This window comes from Castor canadensis, chromosome 13, assembly GCF_047511655.1.
Source record: "Castor canadensis chromosome 13, mCasCan1.hap1v2, whole genome shotgun sequence".
Lineage (NCBI taxonomy): Eukaryota > Metazoa > Chordata > Mammalia > Rodentia > Castoridae > Castor > Castor canadensis.
In genome coordinates this window covers 37,846,712-37,871,383 of record NC_133398.1, presented here as the reverse complement: position 1 = coordinate 37,871,383, position 24,672 = coordinate 37,846,712, and the positions used below count along the sequence as shown (strand labels likewise).

The following is a 24,672-nucleotide window of genomic DNA, read 5'->3' as shown; positions in this document are numbered from 1 at the left end:
CAAGATCCTCCTGCCTCAGCTTCCCAAATGCTGAGAATTGCCAGGCTATTATTTTTATTTTTAATTCATTTTTGCCAGGACTGGGGTTTGAACTCAAGGCTTCACATTTGTAAAGCAGCTGCTTAATGGCTTTAGCCACACCTCCAGCCCATTTTATCCTGGTTATTTTTGAAGAGAGTCTCTTGAACTATTTGCCCAGGCTGGCCTTGAACCAATATCCTCCTTATCTCAGTCTCCTGAGTAGCTAATATTATAAGCATGAGTCACCAGCACCTGGCTGTTATCAGCTTTTTGGGAAAAAAAAAAAAAAAAAATATATATATATATATATATATATATATATGATATTGTGATTTTGGCTGGGTGCTGGTGGCTCACACTTGTAATCCTAGATACTCAGGAGACAGAGATCAAGAGGATCAAGGTTTGAGGACAGTCCCAGGCAAATAGTCTGTGAGACCCTTACTTGAAAAAGCCTGTCACAAAAAGGGCTGGTGGAGTGGCTCAAGGTGTAGGCCCTGAGTTCAAGCCCCGTACTGAAAAAAAAAAAAGATATTGTGATTTTGTTTTAAAGACGAATCCTTCTCCTTTAGAGATAATACACTGATGCTGAAATATTTACTGATGAAATAACATGTCATAAAAATGCACCAAATAATTGGCAGGGTGGAGGAAGGGAGGCAAGGGCATGAATGAGTTGCTGACATGGGCGTCACTGGCACAGAAGGTACCCGAAAGCAGACACTTTCACCTCCTCTCACATATGAGAAAGCAGGCATTGCTTTCCCCCCTAAGCACCCATCTACCTCATGGTCTCCTTGACCGTCACCCCATGCTTATCACAATCGTCTCCCTTCTACCCATCCCAACCTTTCCTTCTCCTGCTTTGTTTTTTTGAATCTCAGTTGACCTCACCGAGTATTTAACCTAGAAGCGTAAGAATTAACCTGTGTGATGATGCGTTTCCTCTCCAGAGGGCTAACGCTGGATACCATCATTCGGTCAGATTTCCCACGCACTACCTCCCATACTACAGGAATGTTTCGTCCTCTCTTCCTTCATTATCCCTGTCCTAGACCAGTTCTTCATCCCCTCCCGATGCAACCACGCCACAGCCTCCTTCCTACTCGGTCCCCTGCCTCCATACAGCTAACAGTGATCTTCCTAAAAGTAGGCAACTACGGTGATTCTCAAATGTGGATAAAGGGCCAGAACCGAGCGTCAACTGAGGTAGTTACGACGTTACTTAAAATGAGGCATAAATTCCTAATGCTTACAGACCTCACACAACTATAGAAAGCAAATTCGCAAGAAGTTGTAGATGTTAACGAGTGTTTTGCTGAGACTAAAAGCTCCTGGAAAAATAAACACGCCCTAGGCAAAGGCTGCTCGCTCCTGCGTCTGCAGAACGCTGTTACTGACTCGCGTTCTTCTCTCTCCACACTTGTGCGATTCTTTCCCTTGTAAGGTGCACCCCGCCTTCTCTCGACCTTAGCGCTCACGTACCATTCGGTCCGCCTTTGTTCCTTCCTTGCTGGCCCTTGACAACCAAATGACATTTCTTAGCTCCAACTCTCTTAAATGTGTGACAGGACTGAGTTAGAAGGCTGTCATCCGTGCTAGGTGAACTATGCTTATATTTATTTTTCTTCTTAGCTTACCAGAGAAAAAGAAATGTAGCATTTTAAAAAGTCTTAGAGAACTCAGCCTTGCTTCCTCAAGCTCCCTCCCTCAGCCTCGTCTCCCACTCCCGGGGCCATCAGCCACCACTCCCCACTCCCTCCTTTCCGCCGCTAGGTGGCAGGCGACGCCCTGACGCCGGAAACGGCTCTCCCAGGAGTCGACAGCCGGGATCCAGTGACGTCACCCAACCCTGGCGGTGATTGGCTATTTCGCCAATAATCTAGGAGGAGGAGCCAGTGGCAGAACCGGAAACGTCGGGTACGGCGAGTGCAGGGTCTCGAGACTGAGCATGCGCACTCAGGACTCCGAGGCTACTTAGAAAGAGCTGCTGCAGCTCCTCTTCCCACCTGAGGGGGCAGATCGGGTTCCTAGAGATGGGGGGCGGAACCTGCTGAGAGGGGTCACACTGATAAGGGCTGGGCAACCCTGAGGGGAGGAGTCACCTTGAGAGGAGGGGTCACAATGACTGGTGGAGTCACTCTGAGAGGTCTCACTGCGTGGGAGGAGCACGCAGAGGAGGGGTGCAGCCCTGAGGGGTTCTGGTACACACTGGTGGTGGCAGTGTCATCCTAAGGAAAGGTCCCCCTGGAGGGGAGGGGTGTCACAGAGAAAACGGTCTTTGAGGGGGCGGGATCTTGCTGAGGGGTGGGCTCTCGCAGAAGGAGGGCTTCCCTTCAGGTGGAGGCTTCTCTCTTAAGAGAGGGTCATTCGGACAAAGAAGTAAGAGGGACATCAGGCTGGTTGGTCACGGGGCGGAGGCGCTGGAATCTCAACTTTGTTCCGGGGAAGCGGGATGGAATGAGGAGTCAGGGCGGAGCCAGGGATGGACTGGCCAGGGGCTCCCTACAGCCCCGGGGTGTCACACAGCCCGAGGGAGGTAGAAGGTCCAGCGAGTCCAGGGATTTAGGGTGTTGGGGTCGAAAAAACCCGGGAAATGGGTAGTCAGGGCCCGTGCGCGTGCCGGGAAGGTGGGCGGGTTGCTGGGCGGCCTCCTACTGTGGCTGGGCCTGAGGGGTCTGCTTTTCTGCCTTGCTGGTCCATGGAGCCCAGGGATCGGGCGGCACGCTGAGTCCGGCCCTCAACCGACCGTGACCTAAAGAAGGGAGAAAGGAATCCTAGAGCAGCTAAAAGACGCTCGAGCTCCGCGTACTCAACATCAGCCCTAACTCCCCTCAGTTATTCAAGCCCAGCCTGAAGTCATTTGACCCCGGCGCCCCCGGCCCCCTAGCCTAGAGCTCTGCGGCGGGCGGTGGCCGGTGCGTACCTGGGGGGGCGTGGTCGATGCCCGAGGCCCGGCTTGAAGGAGTTAAGTGGAGGCCCGGCCCAGCCCCGCCCCTGGCAGGCCGCGGAGCCTGAGCCCCAGCGGCGAAGCGGAGCAGCCGCCGCCCGCCCGCCCGCCTCCGCCTGCGGGGAGCCCGCCCGCCGGCGCCCGGGAGCGCCGCCGCCACCGCCCGGCCCAGGCCCAGGCCTTGCGCAGAGCGGAGCGGAGCGGCGTCCACCCGGGCCCAGCTAACCGGCGCGGCGGGGGCGGGCCCACGATCTTCGGCAGGTCTTCCATTCTCTGGGCGGGAGTCCCGGAGCCGCAGATCGGGCTGGGCCCGCGCCCATGGCGAGCGCGGCCTGCCCGGGTCCCGGGGACCCTGCCATGTAAAGCAGGCCCGGGCTGGGGGCCCGGCTATGGCCGGGGAACGGCCCCCACTGCGGGGCCCCGGGCCCGGGCCCGGAGAGGCTCCGGGGGAGGGGCCGCCGGGGCCGGGGGGCGCAGGCGGAGGCCCGGGCCGGGGCCGCCCCTCCTCCTACCGGGCTCTCCGCAGCGCCGTGTCCAGCCTGGCGCGTGTGGACGATTTCCACTGCGCGGAGAAGATCGGGGCCGGCTTCTTCTCTGAGGTCTACAAGGTAGGACCGGCCGAGAGGGCAGAGGGGCGGGACCGAGCCTTCAGCAGGAGGCTCGAACTTAGGGGCCCAGAGTCAAGGGTAAAGACTCGGACTCCCGCCACCCCGGGCACACGCCGGCCCTTGCCGCCCGCAGGTTCGGCACCGACAGTCAGGGCAAGTCATGGTGCTGAAGATGAACAAGCTTCCCAGTAACCGGGGCAACACGCTAAGGGAGGTGCAACTGATGAACCGGCTCAGGCACCCTAACATCTTAAGGTGAGCGGCCCAGCCTCTTGCTGGGAAGCTTGCTGGGGGGCGGGGGGGACACGGAAAGATCCGCGGGAAAAGTGGGAACTGAGGAGGAGCTTGGACTCTTAGAGCCTACCCTCCTATTTTCCCCATCCTCTTCAGGTTCATGGGGGTCTGTGTGCACCAGGGGCAGCTGCACGCTCTTACAGAGGTAAGGATAGGCCAGGAAGGGGGGAACCCACCACCACCACCAAGGGGAAAGGGAGTCAGCCGGCCTAGTGGATCTGCAGAAGAATAAGTAGCAGCACAGAACCTCCTCTAAGGGGAAGCTTCTTGTACTTCCCTTTAGGCAAACCGCATATCAGAGGCCTTAGTTCTGTCTCTGTATCCCTTAGAATGGTGCTGTCCCATAGAACTTTCTGCAGAGATGGAAATGTTCTGTATCTATGCTATCCAGTATGGTAGCCACTAGCTACACGTGGCTAGGCTAGAGCATGGAAATGTTGCCATTGTGACTGAGGGACTGAATGTTTATTTATATTTAAATTTAGTAACTTAAATAGTTGCATATGGTGAGCAGCTCCTGCATTAGAACATGAATGGAGAGCCATGGAGCACATACTCACCTTTCTAACCTTTGTGATCCTCCTGAATGTCCCCTGGCTTATAAGTAGGAGACCTAGAATACAGAATGAAGCCATAACAATCATTCTTTTCCTGCTTCCCCTGCACCATAGTATATGAATGGGGGCACCTTGGAACAGCTGCTCAGCTCCCCAGAACCCCTGTCCTGGACAGTCAGGCTCCGCCTAGCTCTGGACATTGCCCGAGGACTACGTTATCTACATGCTAAAGGTGTATTCCACCGAGACCTCACGTCCAAGGTAGGCTGGCCAGGTGGGTGGAGCACGAAAGAGGGTTTGAGATTGTTAGATTATAAATCAGCCCATGATGTTGGCATATGGATAATAAATATATTAGAATATTGGAGTGGCAAGGTATTGAAGAATATTGGGGGACTGGGGTGAGGGGAAGGCTTTGAAGGGCTGAGTATCACTGTTTTTTGCTATTGGGTGATTTTGCAATATTGGCGTACACTGAAGAACTAGAAGAAAAGATTGGGATTATGCTGGCATGAGAAGGCTTTGTGTTATATATTGGAAGACCAGAGATTAGAAAGGGATGGGTGTGTGAGGATGCCTATGTGTGTGTGTCAGAACTGTTTGGTCCGACGCGAAGACCAAGGCTTCACAGCTGTTGTGGGCGACTTCGGGCTGGCTGAAAAGATTCCTGTGTATAGGTGAGGTGAATGACCTTGTTACCCCCAAGTCTCCTGGAGGTACTCTATCTGAGTGAAGCCCCCAGTGACATTTCCCTTGGGGTGGTGAGGGGGCTTATCTCATTCCCTTTTGCCTGAATGGCAGGAAGGATGCCTGAATGGGATGTTTCTGACCACTCTGTCCCTGTCCCTTCAGGGAAGGGGCAAGGAAGGAGCCATTGGCTGTGGTGGGTTCCCCATATTGGATGGCTCCAGAGGTATTGCGGGGTGAGCTGTACGATGAGAAGGTAAGACATCAATCCTTTAGAGCCTCAAGGCCGCCCAGAGACCCTTGAGATATTCTCACAAGGCCCTTTCCCAACAACAACCCTACCAGATATTCAGGAATCTGGAATGTGGTGCCCCTCACAGTCACTCTTCCAACACATGAAAACTTAGCAGTTCCTACCCTTGACATTATCTCCTTCCCTTAGGCTGACGTGTTTGCCTTCGGGATCGTCCTCTGTGAGCTCATCGCTCGAGTACCTGCAGACCCTGACTACCTACCCCGTACTGAGGTGAGTCTCTAGGTTTGAAACAGGAGACTCCAGAATAGGTAACTCATAACCAAGAATGGCTCTCTGGAGGTTGAGGTCCTCACTGGGAGGCAGGAAGAGGATCCAAGGAAAGCTGACTTGGTGGCCCCTCCTCTGTCCCCACAGGACTTTGGCCTAGATGTGCCTGCTTTCCGAACCCTGGTAGGAGATGACTGCCCGCTACCTTTCCTGCTCCTGGCCATCCATTGCTGCAGTGTAAGAGCCTCACCTTCTTCCTAGCCCCCATCCATGACATTGCTGCCCTGTGGGCCCCAGATGATGGGAGGAAAATTCAGGGACCCTTCAGAACTCTTACTGTAATTTCCCTGTCTCTGTTCATCAGATGGAACCCAGTACCCGTGCCCCCTTCACTGAAATCACCCAGCACCTGGAATGGATCCTGGAGCAGCTACCTGAGCCAGCCCCTCTCACTAAGGCTCCCCTGACACACAATCAGGGTAAGTGAGCATGACCTTGGCCCAATGGAACTCCTTTTGCCTTTCTCCTCCTTAGAACTCAGAATTAGCTGGAGGAGGCTAAGTGAATTTTATTACTTGAGAAGGCTGGGAGTCAGCGTGGAATAGGGTGGGAGGACATCTCAAAGCAGATAGTTTTCTACTGCTAGAGCTTGAGGGAGTGAAGGAAGGAAAGAAGAGGTAAAAGGTGGCTGGAGGTGACATTCCCTCTCCTCTTTCCAAAGAACCTTTGGGGCTCCCTTTTCTAATCCTTGTCCCAACAGCCTCCTGGAGAATAATGAGGCCCTCAATAGTTATGATCCAATGCTGAGAACAGTGATCATAGATTTCTCTGTCTACAGGGTCTGTTCCAAGAGGGGGTCTCTCTGCCACGCTTCCCAGGCCAGATCCCCGGCTCTCCCGAAGCCGGTCAGACCTCTTCCTACCCCCGTCACCAGAATCACCCCCCACCTGGGGGGACAGTCTGACACGAGTCAACCCCTTCTCACTACGAGAAGACCTCAGGGGTGGCAAGATCAAGCTCCTGGACACGCCCTGCAAGCCGGTAACCCCCCTGCCTCTTGTACCACCGTCACCACTGCCCTCCACCCAGTTGCCCTTGGTGACTACTCCGGAGACCCTGGTCCAACCTGGGACACCTGTCCGTCGCTGCCGCTCACTACCCTCATCCCCTGAGCTCCCTCGACGTATGGAGACTGCACTGCCAGGTCCTGGCCCACCCCCCATGGGTACCTCGGCTGAAGAGAAGATGGAGTGTGAGGGCAGCAGCCCAGAGCCAGATCCCCCAGGACCAGCTCCCCAGCTACCCTTGGCTGTGGCCACAGACAACTTTATCAGCACTTGTTCCTCGGCCTCCCAGCCTTGGTCCCCTATATCAGGACCTCCCCTCAACAACAACCCCCCAGCCGTGGTTGTGAATTCTCCCCAAGGCTGGGCTGGGGAGCCCTGGAACCGGGCCCAGCATAGCCTGCCCCGGGCAGCAGCCCTGGAGCGGACAGAACCCTCACCACCCCCTGCAGCTTCGCGGGAGTCTGAGGAGGGGCTGCCCTGTCCCGGCTGCTGCCTTGGCCCCTTCAGCTTTGGCTTCCTGTCCATGTGCCCCCGCCCCACCCCAGCTGTTGCCCGCTACCGCAACCTGAACTGTGAGGCGGGCAGTCTTCTCTGCCACCGAGGGCACCACGCCAAGCCACCCACACCCAGCCTGCAGCTGCCTGGGGCACGCTCTTAGCAGTGAGGCCTGTGATCTCAGGCCTCCAACTTTGGCCTTCAGGACACCCTGTGAGGACAGAGCGCACTTTCTGGACAATGCCAGCCCCAGAAGGGCTTACTGGCTCTTCTCCCCGTATAGGGGAGCCTCAGCATGGACTCGAGGGACAGAGCACTTCCTATCCAACCCCTGGGCTTGCTCTCCCATGGGGATCACTGAACCAGACACAGCATTGCTGACACACGAGACTAACACGTGCAAATTATTTAAAAATATTTCAATAAAACTGCCTGGCTGGCTCCGGGCCGCCCCATCCACTCAGCCCGTGCGCCCTCCTCCCCCACCCATTTCCAGAATGGGAGGTTCTTGAGGAAGGACAAAGTACTTTCTAGAGGCTTCTTCACTCACTTCCCAGGAACAGTCCAGTCTCTGGGACAGGGTTTCAAGCAGGCAGCAGGCCAGCTAGAAGTGTCAGACATAGATCAGCCCTTAGCTGGGTATTCCCAGAGTGAAGGAATACCAGGGGATGATGATCTTAGGACCCTGCAGGGCACAGGTTAGGGGTGAGGGTCACAAGTTCTTGTTGGCAGGAGTGTCTGGAAGAGTAAAGCATCAGTGAGCATGACAACCAACCGCCACTAAACCCCTGTCTCCTCCCCAGCTCCTTGGACAGCCACATTACCAGCCTCCCTTCCATTCTAAGGCTTACCTGCCCCTTTCCCTGCCCGACACACCCTCGCATAAGCAGACCAAGCCACTGAAAGCTGTGGATATGACTGTCAAGCCCACGAACAAGCTTTCCCTCTGCCCCTGAACTCCCACATTGACACACCTCAGCCCCATCCTTCACACTTACCCAGCTCAGTGCAAAGAGCGGTCCCCATCTGGAAACCTGAAAGTTGCCCGCTCACAGATGAAGGGAAGAGTCTCTGAACACTTCTCTGACGTTTTGTATGGCCATGACCAAATTTGTACCTTGGAACATGTTGAGCTTTGAGAATAAGACCTAAAGAGTAGTGAATAGAACAAGGACACACTCTGAATCCCTCCTAGCCCATCCTCTCTTTGCTGTCATAAAACCTAGCCCAAGTCAACTCACACTGCCTGCATGCCTAAGGCCACATCTGGCCATGATTCAGGGACAGATTTCTGGATTCCAACTAGAAAAGACTTTAGGACCAGGGGAGGAAAGTCACCTGAGGTCCTAAAGATCAAAAATCCAGATACAGAACATGAGTTAATGGCCACCCTGTTTCAGGGTCCGTGGGGCTAATCCTCAAAGTCACTCTACTGCCACTGTCTTGCTCACTTCCCTGGGGCAGCTCTAGTGCCCCATGTGGCCTAGACTGAGAAAGTCAACCTGTTTGGGTAGCCTTGTTCAGGGATGGGAAGTTAGAAGGCTGGTGTTCTTCTTCAGCTGTGAAGCCCTAGATAAATGTTCAGCTTCTCCCTCTGAAAGATGACATAGATCCCTACCTAGTTATTTTTTAAAAGTATATGCCAGGAACCTCTATGTATTGGGGATAAAGAGTAAGACTGCCCTAAAGAGTTACTAATCAAATAGAGGGAACACACAATTACAGTAATTTATGGAAGAATTTTGGGAGCAGGACTTAGAGAAGAAATTTAATTACTTCTCTAATAAGGGATTATGGAGTGAAAATATCCAAAAGTTCTCACAAACTTACCCAGAGTATTGTGAACCATCACTACTCCACTGCTGGCCCTTACTAGATCTGGAGGCAATCCAATATGAATCTGAACTAGATCTGGAGTTACTCCAATATGAATCTGAATTACGTGGCAAAAGTTCACGTATGCTGTTGTAGGGAGAACCCTGAGGGAAGATTCAGAGATATGTGGAGAGATGAAAAATATGGAAGAAAATGAGCACCCTAGGAGAAGGCCTGTGAACTTTGGTAAGAGAGCTGTGCCCATCTTTGGAACATAGCAGTCAGTGACTTGTATCTGCATCCTCCAAGTACCATCCTGAAGATGCAGGTTCACCCTTTAGTTCACCTCCCACGCAGGTAAGAATTTCTGCCATCCTTTGGGTAAGAGTCATTCTGTTGACTGTTCTGGTTCCCAGGAACCAGTCTCTACCACTCAGCTCATCAGGTCTGTCACCTCTCTGCCTGAGAGATAACAAGAGTCAAAGAACTGTTAAGCAGCCCAGGGGCTGACCAGCAAGCTGAGACACACATTAAAGGAGCAATGGTTCAAAGTTTCACCTCTCATGCCAACTCTGAGCAGTAGAAGCCACCTACAGCACAGGCCTGAGAAGATGCAGGGGCTGTTTCCAAGCTTAGTGGCAAATATGTGATTATCACATCTGCCATGGAAAAGGAATGCAAGCCATGGCATGTATGCCAGATGTGCACTTCCATTCCTGACCTGATGACATGCCTCCCTTTATCTAACAGTGCCCACTTCGCTCGGTGCATAAGGGTATGCTTACTTGATAAGACTGATAAGTTCCGCTGAATGTGGCCAGGTTGGAAGACAGAGATCTACAATAACTTTGGCTATCCTCCCAAGTTTTCTGAGCATGTGAAATGTAAAAGCATTTATTCTGGTGCCGTAACCATCCCACAGGACAGCAGGTATCTACAAAGCAGAAAGAGTGTGACAGTAATCACCCTTGGGATGAAAGTGACTATTCAACCACCTGGTTGCTAACGATAGGTCTAATCTTAGCACCTTCATAGACTTGATCTTTGCAATCTTTTCTTATGTCGCCTTCACTAGAAATGCCTTACCTATGTATACATAGGAACATTCAACAACATTACTTCTTGACAATCTGGGGTTTATCTATTTTGCAGTGCTGGGAATCGAACCCAAGGCCTTGGACATACCACTGCCCTGGTAGGCAAATGCTCTACCACTGAGCTACATTCCCAGCCATTGTTTTTTTTGAGATGGGATCTCATTGTGTACCTCAGGCTGGTTTGGACTTCTTTCTGTAGTCTAGTCTGTCCTCAAACTCATGATGTTCTGGCCTCTGCCTCCCAAATGCTGGGATTACAGGCCTGAGCTACCATGTTCAGCAAGGAAGGTTTATTTTAGTAGGTCTGGTGTTACTGTTCCCAATTTCCAAAAGATTACAGTCCACCCACATTTTGACTAACCTCACCTAGCCCTCCATAACTAGTCAACAGGCCTCTCATTCATGGGTCTCATTTGTTCCCTAAAGCATTTCCCCATGGCACACTCAAAACTCTGCCACAGTGCTCCGCTGCTGGCCACCCCCTTCTCTATTCTTCCATAAGCAGACAACCTTGGCTCTTGTTTTGCTGAAATTGCGAATATTCTCCATTTGCTCCTCATCACCTAAAAATTTCTTTCACTTCTTTGTTCTTTCCTGATTATCCTTAAGAAATAAACATCCTGGCTGGTGCTGGCCACTTGCACCTGTACTCCTAGCTACTCAGGAGGATTATGGTTCAAAGCCAGCCCCAGGCAAATAGTTCATGAGACCCTATTACAAAAAAAAATCACAAAAAAGGGCTGGTGGAGTGGCTCAAGCAGTAAAAGTGCCAGCCTAGCAAGCATGAGCCCTGAGTTCAAACCCTAGTGCCACCAAAAAACAAAAAAGAAATAAACATCCTTCTTTAGTATTCCACACCCCAACCTGTGCTTCTGATCCCAACCCACCTCTCTCTATTGCTTTGATCTTTCAGTCCTATCTCCAGCACTCAAAAATCATTCCCTGTCCACTGCCTCCCTCTCTTCTGTCACCACCCAGCTACTCCTTGAGTACTAACAACTTAAAAAACAAAGAGAAATTGGTGTAGCCATGCACCAGTGGTTCACGCCTATAATCTAACTACTCAGGAGGCAGAGATCAGGAGGATCAAGGTTCGAAGCCAGCCCTGGAAAACAGTTTGTAAGATCCTATTTCAAAAAACCCTTCACAAAAAAAGGGTTGATGGAGTGGCTCAAGGTGTAGGCCCTAAGTTCAAACCCCAGCACTGAAAAAAAAAAAAAAAAGACTAGAGCAAAATGGACAGGATGTGTGACTCAAGTGTGCCTACTTTGTAAGTGTGAAGCCCTGAGTTCAAACCACAGTTCCACAAAAAAGAGTGTAGGGGCCTTGAAACCATGTGAAGAATTTTTTATTTTTAGATTATGAGGAAGAGAGACAGTCAATTAAGGTTTTACATAGAGGAATTTTGCTCACTAGCTATATCCCAAATGGTGTACATTCTACAACATATAATATGTATTTCATAACTGGTTTATATAACTAATTAACTAGAATGACATGATCTAGACTGAGGTGACAAGATCAGATCTGTATTTTTAAAGGATTCCCCTGGATCCAATATGAAGAATGGACTGTGCTTGCTCAGGATGTAGGGTAGTTAAGAAAAACTTTCAAAAAGCTGTTGCAGGGCTGGTGGAGTGGCTCAAGTGGTAGAGCATTTGCCTAGCAAGTGTGAGGCCCTAAGTTCAAATCCCAGTAAAGCCACACACACACACACACACACACACACACACACACACACACACACACAAGCTGTTGCAGTTAGCCTTGCAAAAGATGGGAGGGGCAGAAATGCAATTGGATATATAGACTTGGTGATGAAAAATGGAGAGAATTGTTCTCTGATGGAGTAGGGCACTTGTTGAAAGTGAAGGGGATGATAGTGGGGGATGGAGTCATGGAGAACAAGCCCACCAGTGCAGAGCTATCCAGGTGGTGCTTACACTCTGGAGTCTCAATGGCACCAAGCTGATTGATTGCACAACTTGTCAAGTCTTGGTACAGGGCTAAATGGTCAATTGGGATTATCCAGGATTGAGTCTTTACTAGTCCAGTGCACTACAAGGACAATGGAACAAAGGAGCAAGTGGTTGAATATTGGATCCAGGAACCTAAGATGGGTAGGGAGAGAAATGAGAACAGGAAGTCGCTAACTGTGGGAAGGAAAGAACCTGAAGCAAGTTGGAGGCCTCAGTGAAGTGGAAGAATTATGGGAAAAACCTGGAGACTTGGGCAGTTGTGATTGGAATGGAAGTCTACAACTGACCTTTCAGCAGAAGAGCACCATGGGATGCCAAGATGCCAAGATCTACGGTGCAACTAGAAGAACTGGCAGCAGCACTGTCATGGGACTGAGAGTCATAGAGGAAACAAGAGTTATGGTATTTGCTGTATGTAATCTTGCTTTTTTTTTTTTTGCAGTACTAGGGTTTGAACTCAGAGCTTCACACTTGCTAGGCAGGCACTCAGTGTTTTGTGTTGGGTATTTTCAAGATAGGGTCTCTTGAACTATTTGCCAGGGCTGGCAAATAGTTCAGAGATCAGAGTCTTGATCTCTGCCTCCCGTGTAGCTAGGATTACAGATGTGAGCCACTGGCACCAGGCTTCATCTTGCTGTCAGAAGTCCAGGGGAATATCCAGATGCCTCCTGAGCCAGATAGAGCTGAATTCTGACAGTAGTCAGTGAACATTCTAGTCCCCTTGGGCCTTGCACCTTGTCTAGAACCTTAGCGTGCTCCAGCACACTTTTTCTCTTCTTTCCCCCATCTCTATCTACAATCTGGGCTCCTGCTTTCAAAATGGATAGATACTCTATCCTAGTTCCTAAACCACACCCCTCACCTCATTGTGAGTTCAGCACATGCCTGAGGACTCTGCTGTCTTGCCCCACCTCCAGACTGTACCTCATGTCAGTCAGCAATTCTTAACATTATGGGAGAATCTCAGATGTAGTAAGAATTACAGCCTTTGTCTTTAGAAAAAATGTGCAAAAAAAACCCAAAAACTAACCTCACATCCAAATTCAAGGGGTGCTTAGATTCTTGCCACTGATGTCAAACAGATGAAATTGGACTGTACCATGCTGCTTTGGACAGTGTGATTTGGATTGCTAGCTTCCACCCTTTCCTCTCCCAAAGGATCTGCCTTAGAGCTGGATGAGTCCCTCTAAATCCAGTGTGCAGCTTGATCCTTCTCCCTGAACAACTCACTGGCCCCTGAGAGCCAGACAGACCCCAGCCACTAGTGTCTCCTTGCTTCAGTCCATCCCGCATAGGCCACTGCTCCTGTCTCCCCTGTCCCAGAGCAGATACCTGGTGGGGAGCACGTGAAGAAGCTCTTCAGTGTTTCCTGCATGCTGTTCAGCCTCTGTTCCAAGGCGCTGTTCTTCTCTATCTCCATTTTCAAGGTCTCCTTAATCTTTTCTCCATCCAACTGGCAAGCCTGTAGCTGCCCCTCAGCAGCCTGGTGAACCCTCTGCTCCTCCTGTAGCGCCTCCTGACTCTGGGCCAGCTCTTTCCTGGACCCCTGCAGATCCTCCTCTTTCTGCCCAAGCTGAGTTATCTTTAGGCGGAGCTGTTGGCGTAGGCTGCTGTTAGTGGCTTCCAGAACCCTGGTCATCTGCTGGAGCTGCTGAGACACCTGCAGATCTGTTTGGCCATAAAGAGAAGCTTGGGCTAGGTGTGGTGGTACATGGCTATAATCCCAGCACTCAAGAGGCTGGGACAGAAAGATAGCAAGTTCTAGGGTTAGCCTGAGCTACATAGTCAGGTGCCACTGGTTCATTCCTTAATCTTAGCTATTTGGAAGGCTGAGATAGGGAGGATCATAGTTTGAGGTCAGTCTAAGGAAATAATTTGGGGTACCCTATTTCCAAAATAACCAGACCAAAATGGACTGGAAGTGTGACTCAAGACATAGAGTGCCTGCTTTGCAAGCATGAAGCCCTGAGTTCAAACTCCAGTTCCAGAGAGAGAGAGAGAGAGAGTCTTAAACACCACTTCCTCTAGATGTGCCCTGAGACTGCACCATCAGCTCTTTTTCTGCTTCTTGCAACTTTTTGCAAAACAGGCTAAAATATAATATCTGGCTGCCTAAAGCTTAAGGAGTTAAGGAAGATTTAGAAAGACAGGGCGCTCTAAAACAGACCTGGCTGGAAACCAGACCAGAAGTTAAGGATATAGGGGTCAGTGTCCATGAGCCCTGCTGAGAAGGGCAGCTTTGCAGGAAGAGAAGGGAAGAAGTTATTTGGGGTGAGTGGAAAATTGGGGCGGCCATACTCACAGCGCACTCCCAGGCAGATGGCAGCCACCCCTAACAGCAGGCAGGTGAGGAGCAGGCCGAGCAGGAGGTGTCGCAAGCAGGCTGTAGGACCTTAGGGGACATGGATTCGAGGCAGTCAGTCCCAGGAAAGGATTTACAGACCGTGAGACTAGAGGATGGCAGACAGAGGGGCTTGTCTGGGAGTTGGTGTTTTGCTGGTAGAGAAGCGAGGTGTTCCAGAATAACTGGTAAGGAGGACTGAGGGGCAATGCCAGGTACAGGAGAACGAAATCTCAGATGGAGCAAGGGAGTCGGGGATGTGGGACAGGGATCATCCGAAGGCAGGAGAGGGGGACTGTGATGGGGACGACATGTCATGGGAATAACCCCTGCCAGGGTGGGGCTGAGAAGGGAAGGCAACGGGTCGCGGGGCATCGGGACGGCCCCCAAGGACCGCACCCCGCCTCCGCGGGGACGGCGCGGGCACGTCGCGTCCCCCACCCCCGCCCCGCGTGCTCGCGCATGGGCGGGGAAGCTGGCGGGCCGCGCGAGGCTGGAAAGGGGACAATACCCACAGGGGAGAATCCTCCTGGCATCCGGCGACGTAACGGAGCTCCAGGACTTAGCTAGCTGCTGCGACTTGACCCCTGTGGAGGGGGAGCGCCCAGGATGAAGACGGGGAGTCCCACCATGTTCTTCTCACTGCACGCCCCCCACCAGCCCAGACCCTGGGCGGCCCTCTACAATGCTCGGGGGACACCCGCATCACTCCCGGAGTTCCTCGGCTCCCCTGGGACCGCTCAGCTCCCTCCTGGGTCTCACCTTAGCTTTACCAAATTGCACCCACACACACACACACCCCGCATCTCCCTCCTGAGTCTCCCTTTATCCTCTTGACTCCCCATTTCCCACTAGAACCCATAGCCAGGACTGTCCTGATCCCTCTCCAGCGCCCACCTTCCCACTGGGATCTAAGTCCAACCTTGCCCTGGATCTTTCTTCTTCCTTTGACTCACATTTATCCTGTTCTCATTCTTCTCGTTCCTAAAAACACCTTCCTCTCTTCCCCTTAAGGACTTGGCCTTCCAAGACTACTGTGGTCGCCCTAGCTCAAGACAGTCCCCACAGAAACATCCCCTGGGGGTTCCATACCTGCATTGTCCCCTAGTCCAGAGGAAGACAAGCCCAAGACTGCACCTGGGACTGGGGGCACTTGTACATTCTCATAGGTGAGTTCCCCATCCTCATAAGCCTCGGGGTCTGGAGAGAAGAGGGACCAAAGCGGGAGTCAGGAATGGGGTCTGGGGGTGCAGGTGGGTGATGCGGATGCAGGATGCGGGATCAAGAAGGTAACCATTTCCCTTACCCTGTCCCAACCGGCTTGAGACGCTCTTCTTCACAAACCGCAGGTCTGCATAGGTGATGGCCTCAGCCATGGTCCTGAGCCCGTCTGTCACACTGTCCCCCTCCCTGATCACTCTCTTCTCCGTCCCTCCACACTCTTGAACTTTGTGCTCTCTGTGACTACACTGCTCAGCACTCTCCCCTGTGACTTCCAGTCACAAAAGAGGAAGGTGTGAGCATGTCTCTGCAGATGGGCTCAGTGAAGCAGAGGCAATCCTGGGTTGAAAGTAGAGGGGCAGGGGAGGAACACTGGGGTCCAGAGTACAGAGGCAGGGGCTTGGCCCTGCCCTGTGTCCGGCCTGTGCCCCACCCCCATGTATCCTAGACCCACTTTGGCCTCCACACTTCTAAGGCTCCACACACCCATCCTCCTGGTTCTCAGTTCTCACTGAGATCCCCTCCTGACTGCCTGTCCACCAGGGCTTATCAGTATATACTTGGAGCTCTATAATGCTCAACTGACCCCAGACATCTCCCTAGTCATTACTCCAGGTTGAGGCTCCGTCTTCACCATCAGACCCAGTCCTAGTATGGAAACTTAGCTCTTCATTATTCTGGGGTTCCCAGAAAGGATCCCTAATTTTGTGACCCAAGTGGGGTTTATGTCCCCTATCATATTGGGAGCTTTTAGGGTAGACCCAGCTTCCCTCCTGCTTAGTTCTCAGAACTTCCACAAAAGGACATCATCATACAGAAGTCCTTTCTGAGAATGTAGCAGCTCTTTGGGGGTATTCAGAGACATGGGGCCAAACTGTTTTTCCTCCACAAATACTCTGACTCCCATTCTACAACCTTTCCCTGCCCACTCCACCCTTCTGTCCAACTGGTCATACCTATGGTCAGCCCTTTTCTCCTCCCTTTCTGCCCTACCAGCCTGTGGCATCTTCTGTCCCCACATCTGAGCGTAATCCAGTGAGCAGATCCTGCACGGCAGAGCTCTGGAACAAGCTTGGGCTGGAGCTGAGAATGAGGGATAGACATGGCTGGGTACTTCTGGGAAGCTTGTGGGTGCACTGACCCTCATGTACCCTGTGGGAGGCCAGGGAGTCAATGAGCACAGAGTTGCACAGGATTCAAAAAGGGCTGTGGCTTCCTAGACAGAGATGGGATAAAGAAATTTCCTGTTAGCTGGGTGCTGGTGGCTCATGTCTGTAATCCAGCTACTCAGGAGGCAGAGATCAGGAGGATCAAAGTTTGAAGCCAGCCTGGGCAAATTGTTCTCAAGACCCTATCTTGAAAAAACCCATCAAAAAAAAGGGCTGGTGGAGTGGCTCAAAGTGTAGGCCCTGAGTTCAAACCGAAGTATCAAAAAAAAAAAGAAAGAAAGACAAAAAAAAGAAAATTAATTTCCTGTTACTTTCCTAATAAAATTTTTCCTTTAAAAAGTCCTGGTGGCTGGATACTGGTGGCTCACACCTATAATCCTAGCTACTCAGGAGGCAAAGATCAGGATTGTGGTTTGAAGCCAACCTGGAAAAATAGTTTGAGAGACCCTATCTCGAAAAAACTCAATACAAAACCAGGCTGGCAGAGTGGCTCAAGCAGTAGAACACCTGCCTATCAAGCAGAGTCCCAGTTCAAATCCCAGTACCACCAAAAAAAAAAGAAAGGTCTTGGTGGCTGGAAAGCTCAATGGTAGGGTGGAAGTGAGATGCCCTGGGTTCAGTCCCTTGCACACACACACACACACACACACACACTCCCCAACATTGTCCCTTTGCACTCAGCCCCAAGGAAAGGGACATTTGTGGGAGAAATCCCAGGGGCTGAGAGGTACTCATAGGTGTTAAGGTCCTGGCTGATGGAGGAGAGAGGGGAAATCAGGAGAGGGGAGAAAGGGAGCTCCCTAATGTTCTTTTACCAGTATCTGAGGGTGGAAAGGAGTTGGATCCAGACAAGATATGGTGGTGAAACAAACTCACCCCCTTTCAGACCACATCCGCCCCATAGGCCCTATCAAAAAGCCCTCCCACAGCTGTGAGGAGGAAAAAGGAAGAATGCTCCTCACCACACACTAACAGTTCTGACAGGTGGTGTGTGGAAGGGCACTGCAACAAGGCTTAGAGCTCTGCACAGTAACATCTCCATTCTGCTCTAGAGAAAGTGGCCCCCAAGGCAGAGGTGACACTTGTCATCTGAGGAGTGTGTCTGAGGGGAGGCAGGTGTATGCTTATGTGTGCATCCGTGTGCATATGTGTGCACATGCATCTCCAGGGCTTTGTGGTCTGCTGGGGGTGTCTGTGGGAGGTGAGCATCTACATCAGAGCCCACCTAGATAATGAGACTTGAAGGATCCTGCGGGCTGAGGGTGCCTATGTCATGGCAGGAATGACAGTCACCATAAGTCATGGCAACAAATTCTGCAATTATTTCCTTTTTGAGGCTCACTGTTTCCTAAGGAGTCCCTGCAGCTGTTAACGGTCCCTGCTTGAGTAAAGTTTCCAACAGCCGGTCCCCTCCCTTGGGCACCCTGGCAGGGCCTTCCCCAGATGCAGCGGTGGTGGTGTGTGCTGGTGACTCCCTGGGGGCCTCCAGGGCCTGTGAGAGTGAGTGGGAGCAGACAGAGCAGCTGGTAGCAGGAGTGGGTGGGGACAGTCAGGGGGCTGCATCTGTGGTGTAGAGGGGTTGGGTGGGCAGAATAGGAGTAAATTGCAGAGAGACGTTTTCAGGAATTTTGTAAACTGCAGATAATGTTCCAGTTTTCAGAACCAATACACAGGTAAACATGACCTGTATGGATGCCAGGTAAGATGTAAAAACCAAGCTTCTAACAGACACCCCAAAACAGAATCAGCTGGCATGCAGCACAGTGGGACCCTAGGAGAGGTTAAGGGGGGACCCAGATGGAGCTGGGCTGAACTAAACTGCACACCTGCAGCATCTTCGTGTCCTTGTGGTGATGGTGACAAATCTCGTCATGATGTTCTGCATTCCATCCCATGTCAGACCATCCTGTAGTCCTCTTGTGTGACTCAAGTAAGACCTTCCCAGGTGTGTCAGTGTGTCATGCAGGTCTTTGCAACACTGACACTCACATGACTTCTAAAGATGACTGTGTCTCTTGAGCCGCAGTGTCAGAAACTTGGTGGGGGGTCATTTAAGAGTTGAGGGGCTAGAGCTGAACATGTCAGCTTTTCCAGGCCCATAATATCATCATCTGAGATCCAAGAGGATAAAGGCCAATACTTACTTCTTGCCATCTCCTGGCCTCTCCATTGCTTATTATAGGGAATGGGTTGTTGAGATTGACAAGGGAAGGGGGCCGAACTGTGAAGGCATTCTAGAGAATTCGCTCATCTGTTTCAACTTTGGTGAAGTCCAACTGACATCAGGAAATCAGAAAAGTCTCCTAACTTAAAGTCAAGTTTTATCTGCCGTTGTTACTATAACCCACTGACCCTCTGGGAAGCCCTCATCAACTGACAGGGTGAGGTAGATAGAATAATGGCCTCCCCAGGCCATACCCTAAATTCTGGAGCCCATGAATGCTTCCTTAGTTGACAAAATGCAGATGTACCTAAGTGAAGGCCCTTTCGATGGGAAATCACCGTTTCATCCTGGTAGACCCAGTTTAATCCCATGGGTGTAAAAAAGGGAGGTCCTTTACCAGCCATGGGAAGAAAGATGGAAAGGTTAGAGAGACGCTCTGTGAGGACTCAACCCTCAGTTGCTGAATTTGGAGGTGGGGAAAGGGGACTGTGAGTCAAGATAATCTAGCTTCTAGATAATCAAGCTTCTAGAAGCTGGAAAGGCAAGGCAACAGATCTTCCTCCACAGCCTCCAGAAAGGAGCCCAGCCCTGCTGACACCAGGATTTTAGTCCAAGACCTGTGTCAGACTTCTGACTTCTAGAACTTTGTACAGTAAGACATTTGTACTATTTAAGCCACAAAGTTTGTGGTAATTTGTTAGAGCAGCAGGAGATGAGTGCCCTGAATTGTGCAGGAGGCAAGACATAAAAGAAAGAATATGGTTCTATGGATAAAAAGCTCTGCCAGAGTATGTGACTTTGGGCAAGTCACAATTTCCCATCTGTAAAATACAAGACAGGCTACACCTCAGTCAAGGGTGTGATTGCTAAAGAGAGGAGGTATGAACTTTAACAAAGGGCTCTTTAAAAATCTGTCACAATAGCTTCAGAGTCAGGAGGGAGAACTATGAACCATCTGATAGCACCATCCAGGAGACTTGTGACTCTTCATCCCTGAAACCAGAGAATGCTGATAAGTCTCCCGTGACTTGCCCCAGGCCTGTCCTTGGTCCTGTCTTGAACAGTGACACAGAAGACATCTTCATTTATGCTGATGGCACAGAGCTGAAAAGAAAAGCAGATACTGCACATCGAAAGGCAAACCAGAGACTCAAACCTTGCAGCAGAGCAAAATGATGGCTCCAAACCACAAAATGAAGTGTCATAAGGATAAGGGGTAGTACTTATGGAAAAACAAAATCAAGGGCTCAAAAAAATCAAGCACATATGCTTAGGATGGAGGGGGTTTGGGCTTAGCAATGGTTTATGTACAAAAGTTCAAGAGGAGAGACAGTCATCAGGCATTTTAGACTTGACTGGATCTTAGGGAGCCCAAACTACGTATCTTACAAATTAGGAAGCTAGGCTTGGTGAGCTGTAAGTTCCAGGTGCCTAGGAGGGGTTGTGACAAAAGGCAGCTCCAAATATGCCAAACACTGAGTCAGCCACCCTTTTAAGGGGAAAGCTATTGCTGATGAGGTATCCCTATACCACCCCCCTCAAAAAAATTGTGGGGTTTGACCTCGATTGTAATAAGCAACAGGGCAATGCCTCAGCACTAACCAGTTCACCCACAGACAAACCAGTGGCCTGGAAACCACTGATGATGTGAGCTAATCTACTGATCATTCTCACGAAGTTGAAAGCCACCCAGTTAGCAGTGGGAGCAAAAGGTGCCAGATGCCTAGAGTCTCTATCACACCTGGCAAGAGGGTCTCATGGGGAGACAGGGCTGCTGTTCCACAACCAGAGCCGAAAGAAGGGGATGCCCCAGTGCCACCTGATGCCCCGTGTTCTCTGAATATCCAGCAACTTTGACCATCCCATCCAGAAAAGGGCCCAGAACTCAGGGGTCAGATCCCTCAGAAATGAAAGTCTGGGTTATTCACCAGGCAAGCAATCTAGTCCAGCAAGTGCTGCTTGAGAGAAAGGGGAGTCCAGATGGATGGTAGAGGAAGGAAAGGAAGAGTATCGGTGGCACCCTTAGAACCACCTGTAGCAATGGAGATTTTGTTTATTTATGTATTTATTTTTTCCTTTTGAGATTTTAGCTTGTCCCACTGTCCTATTATAAAATGTTATTTCTCTTCTTCTTTCTCATTTTTAAATTTCTTCATTTGACGTGAAGAAGCAGTGGCAGCATGAGTTTAATTCAGAACCTGAGTAGATCTGAGCCAAGTGTGAAGCAAGGCAAACCCTGTCAGGAACTGTAGTAACCTCTGGTCTGGCTACAAGGACAGTGCTGAGGACACATGTTCTACACTGGCTCTCAGTGCAAAACTTGCAGGCCAAGCTGGATATAAAGCAGTACCCCATTTTTACTTTAAATCACATATCCCTGACTCCCAGTAAATTTGCACATATTTTCACTCTCTCTCTGTCACTCTCTCTCTCTCTCTCTGTCTTTTGGTAGCACTGGGGATTGAACTCAGGGCCTCACACTTGCAAGGGCTCTACCACTTGAGCCACATTCCCAGCCCTTTTGCTTTTACTTTGTTTTTCAGATAGGATCTCCAGCTAATTTTGCCTTGGCTGGACACAAACTGTGATCCTCCTAGCTCTGCCTCCTGAGTAGCTGGGATTACAGACATGCACCATCGTGCCTGGCCCACATATTTTCACACTTCTTAGCCAGTTGGATTTGCTCTTCTATTCAAATTAAAATCCTTTGCATATAATTTTTCTCCCCTCCCCCAGAATTTTATTTTGAAGCATTTTAAGTCTAAAGGAAAGTTGAAAGAATAATACGTTAACATTTGTATGTCTTCATCTACTCAGTCGAAGCTCAGTCAGATCAGAGCTGTTAAGATATGCATATTCATTTACATATACATACAGTCATGTGCCATACGTACAACGATGTTTTCATCAATGAGAGTGCATTATACACAATGGCGGTCCCATAGATTATAATGGCGCTGAAAATTTCCTACTGCCTAGTATCTTTACGGTACCTTTCCTGTAGTTAGGTGCATGAATACCATTGTGTTAAAGTTGCCTGCAATATTCAGTACAGAACCATGCTCTGCTGGTTTGTAGCCTAGTAACTAGAAGCTGTGCATCTCACCTAGTTGTGTAGTAAGCAGCCTACCTATGATGCTCACATGAGAACAAAATTGCCTACTGATGCAGTTGGCAGAATGTATTCCATCAAGTGCACACGGCCGTGCATCAGCACGCACGCACACACACTTTTTTTCAACTGAGAGTGGTAGGGGAATTATTTTTACCCAACTGTGTAACGATGGCAGCTGCTCAAACAGTCTCTGAGAGCATCTTTGCTTCTGAGCTTGGCGTCTGTAGGGCAGGCAGTGGGGATGGAAGATGGGTGGAGAATAAGGATAAGGCAGGACTCATGGGGACAGACTGGAACCTGAGGCCATCTCTCATGCCTCCCTCTGTGATGACATGAACGTTCTGCATGCTCCGCTGTGCTCTGACTGCAGGTTCTGCCGCGCACGCTAGGCACTCACAAGGCTCACTTTTGTGTCAGTACCGCTTATTGGGTCTTCCTTTCTTTTCTCAAATTGGGTCGAATTGTCATGTTTTTGCATATATAATCACCTTCTTTGGGAGTTCCTATTTTATTGCACTGATTAATTTTCCCCTTTCACCTATAGTGTGTTCAGATATCTGGTAAAATTCTATCACTATTTTTTTTTTTAATGGTGCTGGGGTCAAACTGGGGCTTTGCACGTGCTGGGCAAGTGATCTATCACTGAGCTAATTTTGGTTTGGGATTTTATATTGTTGGTGGTACTGGGCACCCTCTCGCTATTTTTTTTAAACAATTTCTTTACCTATTAGTTGAGAAATTAATTGAAGTTATTTTAGCTATACATTTTAATTCTTGCTTTTCTCTTTGGTGGTACCGGGATTTGAACTCAGAGCTTATATGCTTGCCAGGCAGGTGCTCTACCGCTTGAGCCACACCTCCAGCCCTATTGCTTTACATCTTTTAAAATAATATTGAAGAGTTTTGTTAACATGAGTATATGCATTTCTTGGTTAAATTTACCAGATGTAATGATTACAAGGGGAGTATCAGCACAAATTCCAACTCGGAAGTGTTACTGGCTGGTGATCTGGAGTACCTCACTGAAGTTCTCTGTTCCCCAGTGTTGTGACAGTCATCTGTCGAGAGGCTACTGTGAGTATTAAGGCAAAGTGCTTAGAACAGTGTGTGTTGTAGTGGCTATAATTATTATCCTCAGAATTTCGTCATTTTGTAAGTAGAAATTTCTCCCATTTTCAATTTGAGATGCATGTGACTAGAATAGAATACAATTTATTATTTTTGTCTGTATCCAGTCACTTCTCCAAATTGCATTAAGTCTTTTTTACTAGAGGTGTTTGTTTGCTACTAGTCTTTTGGATCGCCTGGTAGTACAATCTTATCAGCAGGAGAAAAAAAATAGCTCTATACTTTATTTTCAGATGATCATAACGATTTATTCTTGTTTTACTGCATTTGATAAAACTTCTGAGACATGTTAAATTAAAAGGTACTTTAAATTAAAGGCACACATCTCTGTGTACATTTTTTCAGAAAGCTATACATTTCCTCTAATTTTTCAAATTGGTTGCTGAGGGATTTTAAGTTGTACTTTTTATATAATTCTTTGTGTGTGTGTGTGTGTGTGATACTGGGGCTTGAACTCAGGGCCTACACCTTGAGCCACTCCACCAGCCCTTTTTTGTGATGGGTTTTTTTGAGATAGAGTCTTACTATTTCCCCGGGCTGAGTAGCTAGGATTACAGGCATGAGCCACCAGCGCCCAGCTTTTTTTTTAAATAATTCTTTAATTTTCTCTTTTATCTATAAGAATGCTTTCTTTCTCATAACTAATCTTGACTATTTTTACTCTCTTTTATTCCCCTTAATTGGGCTTGCTGGAGGTTTATCCATTTTATTACACACATTCACCTTGGTATTTTGTTTTTTCCAGTTCTGGGGATCTAAGCCGGGGCCTTGGACGTGCTACACAAGCCCTCTACTAATGAGTTACACCCCCACTTTTTCTTCTTACCATGGGCTGGCCTACAACTTGATATCCTCCTGCCTGAGTCTCTTGAGTTCTGGGATTAGAGATGTGCGCCACCACACTCATCTTTATTGGCTCTTTGAAAGAACTCTTTTTTTGGATTTAGTTATCCTTTTTAGTATTTTTTTTTCATTTCATTAGTGTTAGCTTTTGTTATTTTGACTTATTTTGGTTATCTTATTCTTTTTATAACTTCTTAAAATAAAGTCTCCTTTCTTTTCATGTGTGTGTGTGTGTGTTTTTAAACTTGCTATCGCTATGTCAGTTCAGGGAATCATATATGATACAAGATAATTAAGAATTTCTTGCACTATGCTACTTTTTCATTTAGCATTTATTTTGTGAACACAGTAATTTTGTTCTTTCTTAAAACCAGCTTTATTGCATTGTAACTTACACACAAGTTTTTTTTGGTTGTACTGGGGCTTGAATTCAGGGTCTCAAACTTGCTAAGCAAGTGTTCTACCATTTGAGCCACTCCACCAGTACATACAATAAGAATGATCAGTTTTAAAATGTAGAATTCTATAAGGGTTTTTTTTTTTTAAGCTAGCAAAGATTTATTTAACAGAGCAGAAAGGAGAAAAGGGAAAGATGATC

General features: G+C 49.3%; 2 protein-coding genes and 1 long non-coding RNA gene across 4 annotated transcripts; 2 read left to right on the top strand and 1 right to left on the bottom strand.

Moving 5' to 3' along the window:
• The first annotated feature begins 3,099 nt into the window (after positions 1-3,099).
• Tesk1 (testis associated actin remodelling kinase 1) lies at positions 3,100-7,643 on the top strand. The gene is made up of 10 exons (XM_020184932.2): positions 3,100-3,579; positions 3,713-3,834; positions 3,970-4,018; positions 4,545-4,691; positions 5,025-5,107; positions 5,283-5,373; positions 5,560-5,643; positions 5,788-5,877; positions 6,005-6,119; positions 6,479-7,643. Exons 1-10 carry the CDS (start codon positions 3,361-3,363, stop codon positions 7,363-7,365), a joined length of 1,887 nt encoding a protein of 628 aa, XP_020040521.2. The 5' UTR covers positions 3,100-3,360; the 3' UTR covers positions 7,366-7,643.
• Positions 7,644-7,646: 3 nt separating this feature from the next.
• Positions 7,647-17,030, bottom strand: Cd72 (CD72 molecule). Of its 2 annotated transcripts, XM_020184929.2 has the most exons (9): positions 15,741-17,028; positions 15,527-15,634; positions 14,950-15,021; positions 14,396-14,485; positions 13,426-13,761; positions 9,803-9,951; positions 9,033-9,181; positions 8,201-8,350; positions 7,650-7,940 (listed from the first exon to the last, which is right to left on the bottom strand). In XM_020184929.2, the coding sequence occupies exons 1-8, from the start codon at positions 15,808-15,810 to the stop codon at positions 8,206-8,208; spliced, it is 1,119 nt and encodes a 372-aa protein (XP_020040518.2). In that variant the 5' UTR covers positions 15,811-17,028; the 3' UTR covers positions 7,650-7,940; positions 8,201-8,205. The 2 variants fall into 2 exon arrangements, with proteins under 2 accessions (XP_073907612.1, XP_020040518.2); XM_074051511.1 differs by lacking the exons at positions 9,033-9,181; positions 9,803-9,951 and having other exon boundaries at positions 7,647-7,940; positions 15,741-17,030.
• Positions 14,218-24,143, top strand: LOC141415407 (uncharacterized). The gene is made up of 4 exons (XR_012440384.1): positions 14,218-14,439; positions 15,449-15,603; positions 23,049-23,177; positions 23,977-24,143. It is a non-coding gene; the product is annotated as an uncharacterized lncRNA (long non-coding RNA).
• Positions 24,144-24,672: the final 529 nt, after the last annotated feature.